The sequence below is a fragment of the Colossoma macropomum genome, unplaced genomic scaffold (genome assembly GCF_904425465.1).
Source record: "Colossoma macropomum unplaced genomic scaffold, Colossoma_macropomum, whole genome shotgun sequence".
NCBI lineage: Eukaryota > Metazoa > Chordata > Actinopteri > Characiformes > Serrasalmidae > Colossoma > Colossoma macropomum.
In genome coordinates this window covers 3751110-3767162 of record NW_023494802.1, presented here as the reverse complement: position 1 = coordinate 3767162, position 16053 = coordinate 3751110, and the positions used below count along the sequence as shown (strand labels likewise).

Below are 16053 nucleotides of genomic sequence, written 5' to 3'. Positions count from 1 at the left end.
TGATTTCATTTAATGGCAGAGGTAAGAGGCGCTAATGCTAGCTTGGTTGTATTTATTAGCCTATAGATCAGTGGCTTAGCTAACAGTCAGGATTGGGTGACACCACAGGTATTTTCAGTGGTTGTATGATGTATTTGTGTAATGCATGCTGGGTATTGTAGAAAGAGAATACAGCTGAACAAAAAAACATGAAAATGCTATAAAATTGTGCATTCTGTCAAACCAAAGAGGCTGAGGGATACAACATTGTGCTACAGACTCTGAATAGTATTGGTATCTTTACCAGCAACATAAACTTTTTTAATCATTATTTGTCATTTTTACACAACAAATAACATTAAACTCCAGCTTTAGGGCCGTTTAACAACTCACCAGGGTATGAGGTCTGTGTTGCTATGCAGTTAGCTTGAAGCTAATTGGTGTGTAGAAGTTTCCATTACTTGTTAGCTACATTGGCCTTGTAGCTCCAGTGCAAAGCCAACAAACACAACCTTGAAACATGAAATACGTTGTGGCTCATCTAACACATTCAGGATATACTTTTCTTATCTATTTTCTTCTCTAAAGTCCACAGTAATCATTACCTATCTATGATTTTTGTCCAACCCTTTCTTTATCCTTCAGAACCCATATGTCAAACACAGATCCAGATCAGGCCTGCAACACAATCTGTTAAATTATTTTAATTTTCTATTAATATTCGCTCATTTCACAATGCCCTCCCCTAGAATCCCCAGCATGCACTGCAACGTAATGTGTGCTCCCACTCCCCTACCCCAACAACAATCTATGGGACAGCAATTACACCTCAATTCTATCACACTGGTCATTTCACCAAACATACATGCTACGTTTCAGCTGCAGTTCAACCAATATTAACCCTCCACTGCACGGTGTTGCCATATGGCAACAATTACTTTATCTCAATTTTACTAAAAATCAGTAATATAAAATATGTGTTTTCCTATTTAATTGTGGAAAAAGGGTCTTTTACTTACCAGGAATTCTTATTATGATGTTGTTATTACCATACATTCCAAATACCATTGAAATTGTATTCATTTCCAATATTTGTAAATATTGGGTCGTACATTTTACCAAGTATAAGTTGGATTTGTTTGGTCTTGTTTTCAATAAAAGGATGTTTTTAGAGAAAAGATTTTGTGTTTTGTTTTGTTAGATTTTATGGTGCTATGCTACAATTGTGCATTGTTGCCATATGGCAACAAGTTACCAAATACCCCACTTTAAAAAGAAATACATAGATTTTTAAAATATATTTCCATTATTTAAGCAATTTTAAATAACAAAAACACATTAAAACATTTTTATCATGTTTAAGCAATAATTCATGCTGTAGAGTGTTAACATTTAGCTCAGCAGCTCAGAAACTGATTCGAAGAATGAATGAACTTGAATGAAAAGATAACAGGGGTCTAAATCAAGCAAATAGGTGGGTTTAAAAGACCTGGGGACATTTTTTTTTAATATTTCCAGTTTTCATTTCATATTTCAAGGTCTACTCGAAGAGTCTACATTTTGCTGTTAATGTTTTGCCATATGTTTAATACACAATGGCCACTTCAGGTTACAGCAAAAAGTTATTTAAAAATGAAATAAAAACATAGGTGCTCTCTGGCTATGGATTTGTTAAGATTTTTTAATATGGCCCTTTAAGTGGCTGAGTTTGACAACCCTGATTTAGAACTAAACAGCTTTTTTCCACTTCTTTAAGTGCCCTCAAGCCTAATACATGTAAGCGAACTCTGTTCTTATTGGCTGTGTTGTGTCTTAATCAAAAAGCAGTCCGAGCTGAAACACTCCTTATAACTTCAGTGTGAATGGGCGGGGCTAAACTGCTGTAGGCTGAATAGGTAGATATATCACAAAAACAATTTCAACAAGCTATTTTTGCAGCTTAGTTTCCATCTATAGATGCTATGGTCAATTTTGAAACTTTGTTTACATACTAAATCAAACTTTTATTTCAGAAATACGAGAATTAGCTTTTTTCCCCCCCATCACGATACAGACTCTTTGAAGATCCCACACAGGAATGAAGAAAAACATGACACTCTGAAAATGTTTAAATAGAAATTTGTATTTACATCAATATTAACATCAAGAAACAAGATAAATGCACCAGTAATTTACATCCTGATCAAGATAACAAGCATGTATTACCCCTTGTCTCTTTTTTAAAATCTATTTCACTTTCCTTTTTGAACAGAGATTGCACAGAGATACTCTCGTTAGGACTAAGGGTACTTCATCTTCCAACTTTTCTTTTTAAAGAACAAAGAAATACGTCCTGGTGGGAATTCGATTTTTAGATCACTTATGTCCAAATAACTCATTATGGAAAAAAAACTAGGTTGGTGTGGAATGGAGAGCAGTCCAAAAAACTGAGAAGCCATATAAAAAAGTGGAATATTCTGAGCCTCATAAATCCACAGTTTATGTCTAAAATAAAACGTTAATATTTAACTCATTATTTAACAGCATCATTCAAATGTCCTCCTCCACAATCAAACTCTGCTTACATAATTAATAAAGAAAAAAAACAAAAAGACAAAATAAAAGTCTGCTACTTCTGAAATCACTTATATCTTGTGATACAAAAGGGTTGTGAATCTCGACACCCCGACACAATCACATGAGTATGTTGAAAAACTCTTACCAAACCATCGTTAAAATGGAAAACAAAAATCTTTGGATTGCGCACGTGTTTAAAGGTAGATTTGTGAAAAGCTATACATGTAAATAAATGAGCACAAAGGCATGGAATTAATAAAAACACTTGAAACGAAACATGAAATGAATGTGCTGGCCAAACTGGATAATAAAAACAAATGTGTGTCCAAATTAGAAACCATATGGTTACATTTATACAGTCATCTTCATATTGCAATACCTTCAAACAGTAATAGTTTATGTAGATGACAGAATAGAGAAAAATCTGGTAAAGCCGAAGTATTGCGACTCACAGACATGCCAAGTTTATCGGCAGTGTATGTATAGAATATCGCCATTTTATTTAAGGGACAGTGTAGTTTATTTAAAATGTAAATCAATTTCCATAATACCAGCTTCAACAACAGCTTGAGGAACCAACCTGGAGAAATTCATGTGGTTTGCTTTTAGAAATTAAAAAAGTGCTCTCTGAAAGAATAAAAAGTGGTGACTTTTAAGTTAAAAACAAAAATTAGTAATAATAAAAAAGACCCTCACCTCACCCTCTCCCCCCATTTAATTGAAATATTGAAAATAAAAGCTGTATTGACCTATAACACAGAATAAGTAAATCATATTTTAAATACCAAGCCTGACAATCTGTGCAAAAACAGTATGTGACCTACAAAAAGCAGATATAGTACATTTTGAAGCGTATTTACAAATTGTATTCACAGACAGAAAGGAGCGGGGGAAATAATCCATCCGTTAGAATGTGACATCAATTCTAATACTGCAGTACCTTTGCTTTGACAAGTTACTTTGAGCTGTTTTCAGCTGAAAAATCCAGGTGGGGGTTGAGATTATTGCTTAAATCTGCATAAATAAATGATCTCTGTGCCAGCTGCATTTCCGTTTTCGTTATCAATCTTGAACCACCATCAGCCCAGGACGTCCAGAATGGTGACGGTTCTTTTCCGTATACATTAGTTCTCCAGTAAGGCTAAAAATATTGCAACGATCCAATCGCCCATAAGCCAGCTTACGCTTTTCCCGGTAAAGTGCAATCACAGCCGAATGGTTCTTTTTTTCTTACTTTCGTAGTACCTTTAACAAGACAGAGGGTGGTCTTACATCCAAAACGGTCAACACAGCATGATATACATTCGGAAAAATTGGTGAGGAGATATTTTCTCATGTGTGTTCAACATGTTGGACCATTTTAACGTCTCTTCGCAATCCACAATCCATTTCTCAATATGTCAATATCTCAATATCTCGTTCGCTGTTTTGGTCCAGCAAAAGTATTGGGACTCTTCGCAATGAGAGACATGAAAAAAACGAACAAACAAAAAACAAAACAAAACAAACCCCACACAGAGAAAGAGAAAGGACAACTCTGAGCACAATTCTGAAGATGATGGTACAATTGTACACTCAATTTCAGTCATTTATGTATCTGTACTGATATCTCAGTGTTTACATCGTGTCTTAGCTTTATGTGTAAGATATTTTGTGTGTAGTACAGCACTGTGCAAAAGCAAGAACAATTTGTTCATTTAATTTCCAGTGAAAATAGCCATTTAGTAAATTCATTCAGAGGTGGAAAACATAATTAACCAAAATTTACATAGAAGCCTCAGAAAATCATTTTTATCTGTATTTAGTGTATCCACTCTTTGCCTTTATTACAACTTCTATTCTTTTCAGAAATCTGAAAGGATATTTTTCCATACCTCCAAAAGTTCAGTCTTAGAAGCTTGTTGATCATTTTCTAAAGTAATCAAACACATACAGTGATGTTGAGGTCTGGACTCTGGGGTGGTCAGTCCATTGTTCAGCTTCTTTGCTTGATGTGTCTGTCTCCTTTTCTCAGTGAGGCTTCTTGACAGCTGCACATCCTTTCAGACCCATAGCGCTGAGCTGTCTTCTCACAGTAGAAGGATGGACAGAAACACCTGTGAATGTTTTTAGATCTGAAGCTGCTTGATTTTTTCCTCTCTTTCAAAGACGAAAGCTTTAAGTGCTGTTTATCTGATGGGGGCAGTTTTGGTGTCTACCAGGACTTCCAGGTGGTTGTTAGGAGTCTCATTTTCTCTGCAGTTTTTAATCATTTTGTGAACTCCTGTTTTTCCACTTATTTCCTTTGACTTTCTCCTTCCTTATGTGGATTATCTTTTATCTAATCTCTAATCACAAAAAAGATACTTTCACTGAAAATTAAAAAGATGAAGGATGGTCTCAGACTTTTGCACAGTACTGTATGTGTTTAAGTGTGGGTATATGTGTATTTGTGTGTGAAATCTGGCCATTTTCCTTGAAGTGAGAGCCACATAGCTTTGCGTGTGTCTCTCTCTTAGGCATCACAGTGTCCTCATTCCTCAGAAGTGGCTGTTGCTCCTCTTCACATATATTTCTGTGACATGAGACAGAAGCAGCAGAGTCATGGTTAATGCATATTTATTTCTATATGCCCTACATATATCCCTCCATGTGATTTGCAGCAGCTTCAATGTATGTGAACCATGGCCACTGTATTAGAAATGCCACCTTGCTGGTATGCAGTTTGAGACTGTAGCTCACCTGTAGATGCTCAGTTTATGTTAGCTGTCATTTAGACCTTCATTAATGGTCAGTTTCTGACCACAGAGCTGCTCTTGACTGGAGAGACACTTGTACCAGCACCACACACACTACCATGTGGCCAGTGAGCAGAGGTACAAGATAGGTGTTTCTAATAAAGTGGCCAGTGAGTGGAAGCACAAGAGAGGTGTTTCCAATAAAGTGGTCAGTAAGTGGAAGTACAAGGTAGATGTCTCTAATAAAGTGGCCAGTGAGTGGAAGCACAAGGGAGGTGTTTCCAATAAAGTGGCCAGTGAGCACAGGTACAAGGTGGTTGTTTCTAACACAGTGGCCAGTGAGTGGAACTACAAGGTAGGTGATTTCTAATGGACACTGAATATATATTTTAAGCAAATCACAATGCACAGACAAATTGCTTACACTAGTGTAAAATAAGCAGTCGATCTTTTCAAAAAGCACTGCAACCTTGCTCACCTGCTCTGGGCCCATAGGCATTCTACCCATCATGCCCATGTTCATCTGACCCATGTGACCGGGGTTGGCTCCTCCTCCTCCACCCATGCCTCCATTCATCATCATTGGTGGGTACTGACCGGAGCCTTGCTGACCAAACGGCTGCTGCGGGTATGAACTGCGTGAAACAGAGAGGCACAGCTTACTATAAAAATTTAAAAATTAAGTGGAATTCAAGTGAAATTCAACTGATTTTTCAAAATTACTGCGTAATTAAATTATTTTTTAAGTAAACAAGTCATTCAGAGTGATCTGATGTGAAATGTTCCTTTCTAGAAAACCTTACCAGGACAAAATATTTACAGCAGCTGTGATAGGAACCAGACGTCTGAAAGGTTTAATGCTTCTAAAAGCTCCCTCACAGAAAGTTATTACACAAAGTGGTTTTGAACACACTGCCTGATGTCTGAGACATTGTTTTATGATAATTTTAAGATTTTTGACATAAAAATATTTTTATAATCTATTTATGGTGGAGAGGCACATGCGGGACTTAAAAAAAACAGAACTTATTAAAACATTATGTATAGAAAATAAAAATTGGCTCTATTTGGACTGCTGACATGGTGACCCCTGGTTCCCCTCACCGCTACTGTAAAGAAATCAGAGTCTGTAAGTTTCTCTACAATGTACCATTTCATATAAAACTATTTTGAATTAATTTGTTCACATTTCAATATTTTAATTATGCAGAATATTTGAAAAATTGATGGAATTCCCTTTAAAGTCATTACACATCAAAAGTGCTAAGAATAAATAACAAAATCAGTTCTCTTGGTTGTCCCTATGCCAGTACCAGAGACAACACAACAAAAAAGTTTGAAATCAATATTTTCAATAATATAAAAACAATTTGGTTGCAGATAAATGCATAAAATGCTTCTAATAAGCTAGTCTTGTTCAATTTTACAGGTTACAAATAATTGATAGGAATGCAATGTTAGGAAAAAATGCAATGTTAAATGTGTTCAAAATGAACAGAGCTCTAAAATGTCAGAGAAAGCTGTACAACATCAGTAACAAAGTCCTAATTAAATTAAAATCCAGAATGCCTGTATTTCAAAAGTGGTGACAATCTCGAGGCAGACAACTTGACAAAATCTATTTGTAAATTGAGAACATGAGTACATTATTAATCAATTACCAAAACTGAAATATTGAATAAAAACATATTCTGATTTCTAATTTGTAATATTTGAATCTACATTGCATAGACTTAGAGTTACTGTTCATAAAATGACAGATTTTTACAGCCAGTGATTCTGAGGTCTGAATAAACTGTGTGAATGACTCACGCTAGGTGTACGAAGGATTTTAGGATACGTTGAAGTTTAAAAGGTTCAACTGAGACACCATGGCTTTCCACTATTCTCAGTATGTATACCAATCTACACTTCATTTTCTTAATTTACTAACTTTAAAAAACCCTGACATCACCAACTTGTGGACTTATACAGATAGAGAAGATAAAAAAGCCTTCAACAAAAGATGGTGAAACTAACACGTGATGAGATTTCCCTTTAAATTGGGAGTGTTCAGTTCTGGTCCTGGAGAGACAAAGTCCAGCACAGCTTGCTGATTCCTCTGCTCAAACACACCAACTAAACCTGGCATCTACCTGCTGAGTTGAACCAGGAGTGTTTGAGCAGTGGAGTGAAAATCACATGAAGGACTGCAGCCCTTTAAACCTTTGCCTTAAATGTGCAGGATTGGGATTAGTCTGCGATTAGACTCACCTGTTGCGGCCCATTCCTCCCTGAGGCCAGCCCTTCATGTCAGGGGTCTGGTACATGGGACCCCCCTGAGGATGCTGCTGCATCATTGGGTTTTGCGGAGGCCCCAGGCGGCCAGGCATCATGGCGTTAGGAGGGCTGCCTCCTGCAGGGGCAAACGAGGGGTCTCCCTGCTGACCCATCCCTACACACGTAACATTGTTTATGTTAAAACTCTCGTTCTCTCTCAAACAAATATTCACTGGTCTGTCAAAAGTTTGTGGACACCAAACTACAAATATTGTTGATGCCCAGGATGAGAGGGGTCAGCTGTTATTTTGCCAGCATGCTTCATCACCCTGCTGTCCTGAAGCCTTGACAGACTACATCTACAGCCAACTGTGACGTTTTGATATTCCTTACCATAGCTTCCATAGCCAAACTGTTGCTGGCCAGGCTGACCCATGCCAGGACCCCCCATGCCCCCTTCCATGCCTGTGGGAGCTGTGACATTGGGCGGTGGGCTGAATCCTCCGGCCGCTGCCTGTTGTTGCTGCTGCATCATCATCATCATCCTGTGCCTCCGCATCTGCATCGTCACCATCTCCCTGCTTCGCTGAGCCATCATCTGAGCATTCAGGAAACCAGGCTAGATCAGAGAGAGAGAAAGGGGGCAGGGGGGGAGGAGTTGGGGGTGAGAGAGAGAGTGTAGTTAGATTCACATTAATATACCAACTAATAAATACATACAAATACCTACTAACTACATGAACATGTACCAAAGCTTCAAGGAACAGTTTGGTAAAATATCAATTGTATAAAAAATTCCAAATTTAGTGCCATCTCTACCTAATAAATGACAGAAGCACCTGCGTAGGGGGTCCCCTAACAAATTCTGCTTTATTACTGTACCATTATGTTGTCCAAGATGCTCAAGTGAGGGGGGAAAGCAACTGGTTAATCATGTCTCCAAAAAAAGGCTTTTTTTGTAGTGTTAATATTATGCCATTTGTTTTGGCTTGTAGTTCAACAACAAGTGGATCTGGGGTCTTTCTAACGAAGCAGCTTCAATGTAGACAGGCTATCTGAAGTTTCAGCTTCACAAATCTAACAAACTCAGACGCGGTTAACTTATTTTACATCTTACAACAGTGGTTAACAACTTTCTCTGTTCACCCAGGTTTCAATATTTAGACTGTGACTTAGACTTAAAGGGTTAAGGCAGTTTGCAAGATGCTAACCGGTGCACATTATCGTCTGTCATCATATTAAAGCTTTAAGGTAAGCATCACACCCAGAGGCTTAAGAAAAGTTAAACATACAACAGCAAAGAGAAAAAGATCTTTTTAAACTTGTAATGAAAGCACTCTGTGTGCCTACCTGCCCTGCCATTCCTGGCTGCATTCCAGGCCGCATGCCAGGGTTTCCTCCTCCAGGATTCTCCATCTTGATCCCCATACCCTGCCGAGCCTGGCTCATAAACTGAGGAGGGACCAAAATCGACATCAGGGTTATTCTAAGCTCCACTCATAAGTTCACTACCCACCAAATTTGAGTTTTATGACCTTGGCTGTGTTCGAAAACTGGATTTCTATTCAGTTCATACTGTAAAAGCTGGACACAACATTGAAAAAAAAGTTTTGGAATGAAAGTGAGCATATATTGTGAGAGTATGCATTTTACCTGTTGTCCTTGGAGCCTCTGCTGCAGCTGTAGTCTGGTGGGTTTGGTGGCACTCATCATCCGCGGCCTCATCATTCCGGGGCGGGGGTGCCCCATTCCCCCCATCGGCCCCATGCCCCCCATTCCTGGGAAGCCTCCCTGCTGCCCCATCTGGTTCAGCATTGGGTTGTAGCTCCCGGGTGGCGGCTGGCCCTGCATGGGGTTCCCCCCATAGCCTGAAGGCATGGGCATGGAGGGGGGTCCAGGGTAACCCTGAGAGTACATAGGCTTCTGCTCCATCACCATAGAGGGATCCTGCCCGGGGAAAGGTTCTGGCTGCAGATCACTGCCCTGACCCTATAGAGAGAGGTAGAGACGTAAAGAGGGAGACAAAACAGAAGGAATGAGAAGATGAAGATGCAAGAAGGAGGAAAAGATGCACAGATGGGGAGAAAGAATCAGCAAAAGGCTGTGACTCATACGTGGTTGGATGTAATAGTAAAATACTTTATTTGTACTGCACAAGTTCATAGTTTACAGGAAGTTGAATACAAGTAGGTTAAAACATAAAGAAAACAAGTAAAGCTATTAAAACAGAAAAATAATAAAAAAATTGGTGCTTTTACCCCTAAAGATGACAAAAAAAACAATAATAGATAGAAAAAACAAATGCCCTCTATTCACAGCTGACATTCTGTACTTTGAAAGGCCCATATTCTTTCACTTATGATGTTTGTGTGATTTTATGTAGCGTCATAAATAATTTCCACATGAATATGTAGGGCTAAACTGCCAAACCTGTGTGCTGGTTTCATGACATCACAAAAACAATGAATTCAAAACAGGCTTTTTTGCAGATTTGCTTGAAATATTAACGTTTACATACCACACCAAACTCTTGTATATATAAAAAAAATATATCTTTTTACCCACAACATGGGCCCTTTAATATGTGCTGGAGTAAAGAGCTAAAAAAGTAACAATTCTGATAATAACTTGCAGACTGCACTGTATATACTGTACAGTAAACATGTAGTTAAGTGTTAGATGTTGCTGCCAATTATTCCTTCATCTCATATGAGTGTGAGCGTGAGCACTGACCTGGCTGATGAGGTCGGGGATGCCCAGGGCGCGGTCAATCTCCTCCAGAGCCATTACATCCGTGTTGTTGAGCAAAGAGTCCAGCTGGTCTAACAGCGCTCTCTCATCACTCTGACCCTCAGAGGTGGAGGGAGGCACCAGCAGCTCATCCAGAGCATTACCAAACTGACGCCTGCAACACGCACAGAACGTATGAACAGATTTCATGAGTATCATTTCATCCATTATACTGAGTCCAATTAGGTGACACTACACAATCAGGTCCTTTGTGGATAATACTGTGATGGTCTGAAGGACACAATCAACGGTAGTTACCGTAAACAGCATGTTTATGATGTTGTATAGAAGCATTACTGACCTGCTGTTCTCCATTCCCATAACATTATCTGGCCAGGAGGGAGACTGACTGTCTGGACACTGCTGCTGGCCAAAAGGGCCCATGCCCATATTCATATCATTAGATCCTAAACAGGGAATCAAACTCAATATAAGTACATCTCATTCATGTTTAATTGCTTTATCTGAATCCATATAAACCACAAGTAGACGGTTGACTGTAGGGTTGTATGATATATCATTTGTTAATCATTATTACAATTTGGCCTTTGCAATACGGATATGCAAATAAACCCTTTAATCAACCACTACTGTGGGATGTGCCCATCCTGACCAATCACAGTTCCGGATAAGTGTTTCTATGGATGTTCTGATGAATCAAAGTGTTCATGTAATCCTGAAAAAGTAAATTATGTTTGTCATCTTCATCCACATCACACTATTGATATATCAGCTTATTTTCCATATGCTACCAATGTAATCATGTTATGTGTTATTATAACTGCTATACAAGCATTCTGTGCATATAATGTAGTAATTCACTATAACACAGGACCTCATCTGGCTCACTGGTGACTTAATGTTAATATTTTAAATTTGGTAAAGTATCAGTAATCATGCATTCAAATGTGCAAAACTGTGTTTTTGTAGAGGAGGTATCAACTTCTTTTCACTTGTCATGTGATCAGGGGCACCCAAACTTTTTCACAGGACTATAATCATGAAAATTTCATAATATAGCAGTGTTTAATGCAGATTTCATCATCTCATAAGATGCTGACTCTTATCGAATTACCATCCCAACAGTTATGCTAGTTTCGCCTCTAGCATCTCTATGGAATTTCCTGTGTTATGTCAGCACAATATACATCACCGATGTTATGTCAATATTTCCCACACTGTTTTTTACTTTGTAGACTGCAATTTTACAGTGAATCTTTCGACACAAAACCCTGAACATGTTAGCTTTCAATCAAGGTGATGAGCCTAGCTCTAAATATTAAGAAAATGCTTATGCTTAAACACAAGTGGACTTTTTTCATACACATGCCAAAGCCTGGTCTAAACTGTTCATACACTCCGTAGTTCAAGCGACATGACCCCACATTAATACTGAATTCAATTTTGGTGAGGTGGTCACAGGTGTGCAGCTTTGAACATGGCTCAGCCATTTAGATTTTAGGACTAGAACTATACATGTATCCTCGACCAGCCTACATACCCATGTCCATTAGTTGCTGTTGCAGCATGGACCTGGTGCCAGGGACGCTGTTAGACCGGTTGACCATGGGTCCACCCATCATGCCCTTGGAGCTGTAGGAGTCCATTCCAGGCCGCATCATTGAGGGGTGTCCAGCAGCACCCACAGGACTGGCACTTGAGCGTGGCATCCCCCATTCACCGGGACCTCCCATGGGAGATCGCTCTGGAACCCCCATACCTCTGCTCATCATTCCTGAGAGAACATAAATAACATTTGCACATGAAACCAACCAAACATGTCTTGTCTGATTGGCAACATTTGTGGAAAGAGGAAATTCTAAGTTTGATTTTGAGCTGCATTTATGCTGCATTTAATCCTTACATTTCTCCACGAAGTTCTTTCCATGGCCCCAAAAACATATGAAGTACAGCTTCCCATGCTAATACGACATTTGGGAAGCACTATATACCTAGTGGAACCCTACCTGAGAGGTTTTTGAACATCTCTGTCAGACAAAGCAAGAGTACAGCAACAAATGAGCTTAGTTTTGTTGCTGTGGATTTTTGCCTCCACATACCCATGTTGCTGTGGCAAGTGTCGGACCCTGCCATCATGCGCTGGCCATCCAAGCTCTCCTGTTTAATGGGCATGGGGCATGGGCCACTGCGGCGGTCGGCTTGCCCCGCTCCAGCGGGCAGCTTCGAGTCCACCGACAAGGCCTTCTGTAACTGCGCCCGGCAGCCCGAGCCCACCCCAGGATTCCTTGTTCCTGGGAAATAAAGAGCGGGACTGGTTCATTGGGCTGTGTTCTTTGGCTGCCTTGCAGCCCCTTATACTTCATTATAGCGAAGCCAATCGCTTCTCTCGGCCACTGTGGACCATGTCACCAAAAGGCGAGCATGTTTAGCATGATCCAGTAAAAAAAGTGTATTCTTATTTGTAGCCTTAGTTCTTAGTATAGTTGTCAGTGTAGTTCTGTAGAGTGTGGTTGGTGTAGTGTAATGTGTAACACCTCCGCCTTCTTTGCTGTAGACTGGGCTTCAATCCCCCACCTGGGCAAGCACCCTACACTATACCAATAAGAGTCCTTGGGCAAGACTCCTAACACTACCTTCGCCCTACCTGTGTATAATGATCAAACTGTAAGTCTGCCAAATGTAAGTGCAATACGATACTCAAATACTTGGTTAACCATTTAAGGTGCCAGTATTTGAAAACTGAAATGTGTCTATTTGTTGCGTTTTTTTATCAGGTGAAGAAAACATGTTTTAACAGAATTGTAAAACTCTACTACTCTATGAGTGCCTTAACACATGCATGTAACAAAGGATGCATTGTTAAGGACATGACTGAAAAGCCACAGAGCGTTTTTTTTTTTCGTTAAATAGGAAGGGCTAATATTAAGTCGAGAATCAGTTAAAAATATTTCTCTGACAAACTAGCATGTTGGCACATCATTTACCAAAGAGGAAAAACCACCTGTTGAAGACGATAAGTCTCTATCAGCATCTAGTGTTGCTGGTTATCTGTAGCTTTAGCTCATTATCTCATCTGAAGCAGCTTCCACTATTTTAATCACCCCACACGAAAACTTGCCAATTTCCCTTAGCTATTTTCGATTAATAAAACTCGTTTTGAAAACGATGCATCAGTGTGATGCAGCATTTTTGTGCAACACCAGTTCTGTCACCTTAGAAGGTAAATCACAATTCTACTGTAATTTCCAGTTAAATCAATTTTCTCTTTTTCTCATTTCTACAGTTTGTCCAGATATCTGTTCAATGATTTTTATGGACACATCAAAATTAGTGGGAACACCCCTCAGCTTTTAACCCTAGAATCTTGTCACACATCCATAGAAAATGAATAGGGTTCCAAGCATATGTGGTATGTGATTCCTGCCTGAGTAATGTCAGAGACAGCAGAACCCTGGAACCCTCTCGAACCCAAGACCCCACTGGATTGTTGCAGGAGATTTAAACCTGGAACCTATGCCTGAAATAGTAGCTGAACTGCTAAAAAAGTATCCTAAATACAGAACTGACTCATTTATGTATTGCTTAGAGGGCCAAGCCAGGTGTGGCTCACATTTCAAAGAACGCTTTGAGGGATTATTGAACTATTACTAAACTGCAGATTGGATGACACTGATTCTTTGATTTTAAGTAGCAGAGTTGTTTTACCATCATCAGGGAATGAATGGAGCTTGTTCCCTCCATCTGCAGAACCACCATCTCCCTGTTCTGGGAAATCTGCACCAGGACCTCTTAGGCCTCCCAGAATAGTGTCCAGCTACAGAGAAAAAAAACATTTCAACAAGAGACATACTTAGAAGAAGACCCAAACATATAATAGGACTTACCAAGCCTGACCCTGGAGATCTACCTCCTTGCAGAGTTAGTTTTAATTGATTGGCACTACCATGTAAGATAGAGATTTCATTCATTTTTGGATGAAGCGCAGAATCAGGAGCTCACCTCATCAGGAGGTTCAGGCTTGATCTTGCTCTCCATGTTCTCCTGGGCTGCTCTACTCAGTGGGGTGCCATTATTTCCCCCTTTTCCTTCAAGGTCTTCAGGCTTTGGCTTGATGTCAGCAGGCTCTTTGGAGTCATCCTTGTTGAGGAGGTAGTGGAGCAGGGCATGGGTTTTCTTCTCCTTGGGGCTGTGCTGCTCTTGCTTAGGCTCTGGAGCCCCTGCACCTCCGCTGGATGCTCCCGCGCCTCCTCCTGCGCCTGTGTTGGTGCCTGCTGTCTCTCCTCCTGCCTCCTGACCCAGAGTCACCTTCCCTGTGGCTTCAGCGGTAATTTTGGCCACCTCGTCGGGCGTGTTTCCGTTCTGGAGCAACTTGTGAAGGATCTTGTGCTTCTCTTGCAGGGATGCCGTGTAGTGGGATGCGGAGCCTAGAGCTCCAGATGCCACTCCTGCTCCGTGAGCTTGGTTCTGATTGGTGGAGGATGAGACTCCAGTTGAGGATGGACTTGTGACACAACTTGGCTCTTTACCCTCCAGGCCCATGGAGCCGCTTGGACCACTTGATGCCGTTGAAGGTCCAGAAGGTCCAGGAGGTCCACTTCCTACACCTAATCCAAGCTCCTCAGTGGGTGAAGTAAGGAGCTGAAGCAGTTTTTTGTGGCCTTTGCTATCTGGAACCCTCCGTGGAGGCTCCGATGAAGCATTCCCAGCTTCATTGCTTCCCTCCCCAGATTCTTTGCTCCCTGGACCTGCTTGGCTGTCTGGTCGCTCTCCGCTGCTGCTTTCGGCCTGATGGGGGAGGTTGTGATGATGGTGGTGGTGCAGGGGGTGATGCTGATCTCCAGCCCCCATTCCGAAAGCCCCCGCTGGGCTCTTGGAGTCCCCGTGTCCTGGCTTACAGGGTCCGCTGGGCTGGGAGGAAGAGGAGTGGATGCTGGGGGAGCTGTCAGGTTTGTGGGCCGGGGAAGGGGATGTGAGGGTGGAGGGAAGAGAGGCGCCCACTCCTTCGCTGATGGCCTGGAGAGCGTTAAGGGAGCTGCTGGAGAAGGAGCTACCACCTCCTCCTCCTCCTCCCACACTGCTAGGACCCATAGGAGAATGCATGCCTAATAAACATACACAACAAAAACAATGAAGTACATTCTACATCACTAAGAAACAGCTGGTGTAACTGTAGGTACCAGGAATATCCATATCTGATCTAAAAGATCGGTATCAAGTCCTATCAAATTATAATCCTTTGTTAAGGCTTTTATCCCCTGCTGCACTTATTAACGCCACAGTCGTAGAGATGACAAACAGTTATTAATCCACAGAACGCAGCAGTGAGGCACATTGAACAGGCACAGTTAACAAGTATTTTAGTAATGTGGTTAAGCTAGCCATGGTTTGTTAGTAAAAAATGGTCATTTCAAAAAAGCAAAAAACCAGAATACATATGTAATAATTGCACATAATGCAGTAACTACTACATAATAACACAAATGTTATAAAACTCCCAATACAATAGACTGCTAAAAATGCACTAAAATCCTCTTCCAACACTGTAATAACATTTCGTGAATAAACTGATACTTTATTACATAAGTATTACATACAAAACTTAATGTAATAAACTGCTGATAATGTAATAAATTTAGTAATGTAATACTTTTTTATGTAATGTGTTTTTTACATTATAAACTGATTAGCATATTTTTTGAGTGATGTAATACTGTCAGCATATTATCTAATAACACATTTATAGCAATAAATATGCTTCTTATGTCATGTTTTAATGATATTTTCTTGATAT

General features: G+C 40.2%; 1 protein-coding gene across 4 annotated transcripts in view; it reads right to left on the bottom strand.

Moving 5' to 3' along the window:
* Window positions 1-4766: 4766 nt before the first annotated feature.
* Window positions 4767-16053, bottom strand: part of LOC118822103 (nuclear receptor coactivator 3-like) — a 120850-nt gene continuing 109563 nt past the window's right edge. For all 4 annotated transcript variants that reach the window (XM_036590949.1, XM_036590948.1, XM_036590951.1 and 1 more), the window contains 12 exons: window positions 14262-15364; window positions 13968-14076; window positions 12362-12553; window positions 11803-12036; window positions 10603-10708; window positions 10245-10416; window positions 9165-9500; window positions 8862-8963; window positions 7905-8130; window positions 7506-7686; window positions 5731-5887; window positions 4767-5089 (listed from right to left, as the gene is read on the bottom strand). In XM_036590949.1, the coding sequence (XP_036446842.1) occupies window positions 5078-5089; window positions 5731-5887; window positions 7506-7686; window positions 7905-8130; window positions 8862-8963; window positions 9165-9500; window positions 10245-10416; window positions 10603-10708; window positions 11803-12036; window positions 12362-12553; window positions 13968-14076; window positions 14262-15364 (2930 nt within the window). In that variant the 3' untranslated portion in view covers window positions 4767-5077. The remainder of the gene's footprint in view (window positions 5090-5730; window positions 5888-7505; window positions 7687-7904; window positions 8131-8861; window positions 8964-9164; window positions 9501-10244; window positions 10417-10602; window positions 10709-11802; window positions 12037-12361; window positions 12554-13967; window positions 14077-14261; window positions 15365-16053) is intronic.